At 45.7% G+C, this 5,096-nt stretch overlaps 1 protein-coding gene across 1 annotated transcript in view; it reads right to left on the reverse strand.

Moving 5' to 3' along the window:
- Positions 1–2,556, reverse strand: part of SLC47A2 (solute carrier family 47 member 2) — a 33,675-nt gene extending 31,119 nt beyond the window's left edge. The window contains exon 1 of the mRNA XM_069089610.1: positions 2,236–2,556. Coding sequence (XP_068945711.1) covers positions 2,236–2,385 — 150 coding nt within the window. The 5' untranslated portion in view covers positions 2,386–2,556. The remainder of the gene's footprint in view (positions 1–2,235) is intronic.
- Between the last annotated feature and the right edge of the window lie 2,540 nt (positions 2,557–5,096).

Consider the following 5,096-nt stretch of genomic DNA (forward strand, 5'->3'; position numbering starts at 1 on the left):
GTAGGGGATAAGAGGGGGGATGATAGAAGGGAGGGCAGACTGGGGGAGAGGGTAGTTAGAAGCAAACATTTTTTAAAAGGGACAGGGTCAAAGGAGAAAACAGAATAAGTGGGGGGCGGGATGGAGGGAAATATAGTTAATCTTTCACAACGTAACTACTATGGAAATGTTTTGCAGAACTACATATGTACAACCTATATTGAATTGCTCATCTTCCCAGTGGGGGTGGGTGAGGAGGGAAGAAGAGAAAAGATCTGGAACTCAAAGTTTTAAAAACAAATGTTTTTTTAAAAAAATTGTTTTTTACATGTGTAATAGTAATGGAATTTAAAGATCCCCCTGTATTGGCTTGGTTTTTGGTTTGATTGTGTTAAAACCCAGAGCTTGTGAATCCCACTTGTGGGATGGACTTGTTGACGTGAAAAGAGAGGGCTGAACTGGGAGGAGCTGGTGACATAAATTTAGAGAGACACAAGGAAAGAGAGAGGCAGAAGAACTTTTTGGAAGCAGCATCTTGGAGGCAGAGAAAGACTGAGAGGATTGCTGAGGGCCAGTTTGAATTGCCCAGGACTTTTGAGAGCTGCCAAGGACTGAGGAGACATGGCTGTTAGGCTGGTACTTTGTCTGTTTTGATGTTGTTTTGACAGATTCGTCCACTGGTGAAGGACAATGCTGTTGTTGCAGAGTCCTTGGAACCTTGCTGTTGGTTCAGAGCTCTTGAGACTGTTCTGCAGACAGAGAGTGAATTCTTGAAGACACTGGCAATGTATCTTGTGGCCTTGCTAGGTTTTGTCTCCCCAGGAACAAAGATCCACTGAGAACTTGCCTCACCCTCAAGATGAAGAAAAGACCTCTCTTTGAGTATTAAATGCTGTGCTTAAGCTTGTTGTAACTCTGGGGTAGATGGCCTATTCAATTGTAATCCAAGGGTGGGGAACTTGACCTTTTTGTGCTCTGTGATTGAACAAATGAATGTTCTTTACTTCTGATTGGACACTAATCTCCATTTGAGAAGAGAGGCTTTTTGATGGACTAAATGAATGTACAGCCTAGGGGTGGAGTAGTATTTAGAAGAGGGACTTTGTGACTGATTAAATGAATCTAATGTCCAGGGGTGGGGTAGTACTTGGAGATTATTGACTTATACTTGGTAAATGCTGTATTTTGAATTATGCTATATGTTGATTTTCTCTGTTCTTTATTTTTCACTGAATAAAATGGAGAGCACCTATGCTGGTATTTTGAACCTTGGGAAGTTGCCTTTGCTTGGCATTACAACATGCAAATGGGAAATAAGATATACAGGCACTGGGGTATAGAAATCCATCTTGCCCTACTAGAAAGTTAGGGGGGAGATGGGGGAGGAATATAAAAGAGAACAGATTGGGGGAAGGGGTATTCAGTAGGCTCGCTATTTTGGGGTGGGGGTAGGGGAAAGATAGGGAGAAAAATTCATACTCGAAATCTTGTGGAAATGAATGTTGAAAACTTAAATAAATAAGTTGAAAAAAAAAGGAAAGAAAAATAAAGTGAGAAAATTATACTTCAGACAAACAAACAAAAAGAAACAGGCAGACAAGTAAAGTCACACAAGGGTCTGAGGCTGGATTTGAACCCAGTTCTTCCTGACTTGAAGTCTGACCCTCAATCCACCGGGGCCAGCTAGGTGCATTGTTCAGCTTTACCATGATTCCTGGCCCCCACCCCCACTCCCCCAACCCCCTCCCTGCCACATGAGTTTGGTGCCCTGGGAAGGTTAGATGAGGGAGAAGTCCTGCTTAGAACACCAGAGGGATGATAAAACTAGGGAAATTTAGAGAGAACTTAGCTGGAGGTTGCTGAGGGTCTGGGAAGCCTTCTCCTTTCCCAAGAACACATTGTGACATGGCCACTCTGATTCCACTGGAGAAAGTGGTGGGAAGTGGAATCTAGTTTGGGAGTGGGGGAGTGATGAACTCCACCTCTGCCTTCCCTCACCATCTTTTTGTCTCCCACACCATTCAGGGGTTGTCCCTGGGATGAAAATTCTTCACCTTTTGAAATTTACTATCCTGTGACCTCAAAGTCCTACCTGAACCTCAGTTTCCCCATTTGGAAAATTAAGGGGTTGAATTAAATGACCTCTAACCCCCCAACAGTTCAGCCTACCTCTATATCCAGCTCAGGAAAGCACCAGGTGATATGAGATGGAGACCCCAAGGTGCCCTCCTCTCCCCCCTAGCCCTGCCCTCTCACCAGGGGTCCTGAAAGTCTGAAGATACTCCGGCATTCTGCCACAAAGCCTTCTGGGATGATCTTCCAAAGTCCCTTCCGAGGGGGCACCTCCTGACTACTTTTGTTGTCTCCAGAAGGGTGCTCATCAGGGATTCCTGGGGCCTGGTCCATTCTAACCCCAGGCTCTAGGGCCTCCCGCAGCAGATGGAAAACTCTCCCCAACTCAGGCAAGGGCTGTTCCTCAGACCCTGCAACTAAAACCCATTGGCAGAATCCAGGAGTTGGAAAAGAGATTTCAGTCAGATCTGAGAACTGGAAACTTTAGCCCTTCTTTCTCTTCCGCTGGAGTCACAAGGGAATCACTTAAAGTCAGGGTAATGAATAAATAAATGAGGGTGGGGTCATAGGGGGCGGGCAGATCCCTGGGGCAACTGGACCATTCCTGCTGAATGGAGAGGCAAGCTCTAAGGCAGGGCTGGCCCAAGGCAAAGGCCTCTGAGTGGCTTTTTCCCCCTTTTCCCCACCCCCACTTCACCTGGCCTTGACTGGAAGGATGTCCATTGGCCCTTCCTCCTAGAGCCTGGCCCCTCCTGGTTCAGCCAAAGCCTGGGTGTCCAGTCTAGCCCAGCCGAGCTGTTCCTTGCAGTTTATACCCTACTTCCAATCCTCCCCAAAAAAGCAACAGAAAATGAAAAAATATGTTTCTAAGTCCAATTTATTTTTAAATTTCGGAGATTTCAAAGATAGTGACAGAGATGTCCAGCCTCGGTGAGGTGGTGAAGAGTGAGGGGCTTGGAGGCAGGAAGGAGAAGCTGGAATCCTGCCTTGGTCATTTATTGGCCATGTGATCCTGGGCAGGTCACTTAATCCTTCTCACCCTCAGTGTTCTCACCTGTCAGATGGGCATAAATCACCTACCTCGCTGGTTGCTGTGATTAAAATTAAATTAAATTAAATATGCAAGACAGTTCTCAAACCTTAACTCGCAATGTAAATACTAATAGTTATCATTATTGTTGTCGATGACTTGGTCTTATCTCATGGTGTTTACCACTATGCCTTTTTTTTAAATTGCTTTTTGGAGGGAGTAGGGCAGGGCAATTGGGGTTAAGTGAGTTGCCCAAGGTCACACAGCTAGTTTTGTGTTAAGTGTCTGAGGAGGAATTTGAACTCAGGTCCTTCTGACTCCAGGGCCAGTGCTCTATTCACTGTGCCACCTAGCCGCCCCTACCACTATGCCTTTGGATTTTCTCTGCCACAAAAAGGTATTTTAGAGGAAGAACCCCCTCCGAAGCCAAGGCAGCCCCCTTTCCTCTGGAGGGCATAAGACTCCCAGGTGTTCAAAATCTTTCTGTTGTGATACAGTGACTCTGGTCTCCTGGCTGCTTCCATCTCCCATCTCTGGGCATGTTCACTGACTGTCCTCTGTGCCTGGAATGCTCTCCCTCCTTCTCCCCTTTTCTTGGCATCCCCACCTTCCTCAAGTTGGGTGAAAGATGGACACCAAAGGTGAATAGGCAGCCCCAGAGCTCAGGATGCTCAGGTCCTCCCTGAACACCCCAAGCTTTTATCATTTAGATAGTGATCACAGAAAGAATTCTTTTTAGTCATTAAGGGCAATGGTGCCTGAAGAAACCGAGGGCTGAAATGTTCCTTTTTCTTTAAACATTTAGCACATTTGAACATGAACATCTTTTCCTTGTTCTAGAGCCCTGTGCATGTTGCCTGAAATGTTTTGGGGACAGAGTCCAGTTGGAAGGCAAGGCGGACTAGGCCAGTTTGAGCATCTTCTCCCACCTGGAAACACTTTAGCTGCAGATTAACGTTCAGTTAAATAGAAGTGTTTCTGGCACACCTGAGGACATTATTAGTGTTAATTTTTGTCAATACTCCCATCTGAAGAATCTTACTGCCCACAGTGCACTGTGGATTCTTCTTCCATCCAGACAGGGCGGCCCGCAGGAAAGAGGCAGACATCCCCACAAGCAAATATCTCCTTGTTTTATACCTCAAAGGATCACAGACTTAGAACTAGAAGGGACCTCAGAGACCATTTTGTAGATAAGGTTAAGTGCCTCATTCAGGGTCACATAGCAATACAAGCAAGATTCGAACTCAGGTCTTCCTAACTCCAAGTGCAGAATTCTAGCCGCTGGCCAGGGGATAACCAGGCACCAAAGGAACTTTGTTCTCCACTTTGGCTGATAAACCTGGAGTGGTCACTTGACCCTCCTGGGCCTCGTGACAACAGCATAAGTGTTGGAAAGGCTTGAACATTAAACTGCTCCAGTCCAAGCTGTTGGCAGTGGGAGGAGGAGGAGGTTGTGTGTGCCAAGGAGCGGGAGACAAGACTGGTTTTCTACGGCTTCCCTTTGACTTTCTCTTCCAATTTCCAGCAATAAACATGTATTTAGTAAGTGCTTCCTGTGAGCAGGGCAACACGCTGCAAAATGATGGTAAAGAATGACAACAAAACAGGGCAGCCAGGCGGCACAGTGAATGGAGCACCAGCCCTGGAGTCAGAAGGACCTGAGTTCAAATCCCGCCTCAGACACTTAACACAAAACTAGTCACGTGACCTTGGGCAAGTCACTTAACCCCAATCGCCCTGACCTCCCCCTTCCAAAAAACCAAACCAAACAAAAAGAATTACAACAAAACAATCATTGACCTTAAGGAGCTTATATTTGACTGCAGTGGGGAATGGGCATCATGTGCACAGAGAAGAGACTCTTGATATCTATATATCTAGATGATAAATAGATGATAGACAAACAGATGGATATCTAAACAGATAGATAGACAAGATAGATAAACAGATAGATGAGATAGATAGATAGATGGATGGATGGATGGATGGATGGATGGATGGATGGATGGAT

The sequence above is a fragment of the Petaurus breviceps genome, unplaced genomic scaffold (genome assembly GCF_028583685.1).
Source record: "Petaurus breviceps papuanus isolate PSGF00001 unplaced genomic scaffold, PetGlider_PUasm1.0 186, whole genome shotgun sequence".
In the NCBI taxonomy this organism is placed as follows: Eukaryota; Metazoa; Chordata; class Mammalia; order Diprotodontia; family Petauridae; genus Petaurus; species Petaurus breviceps.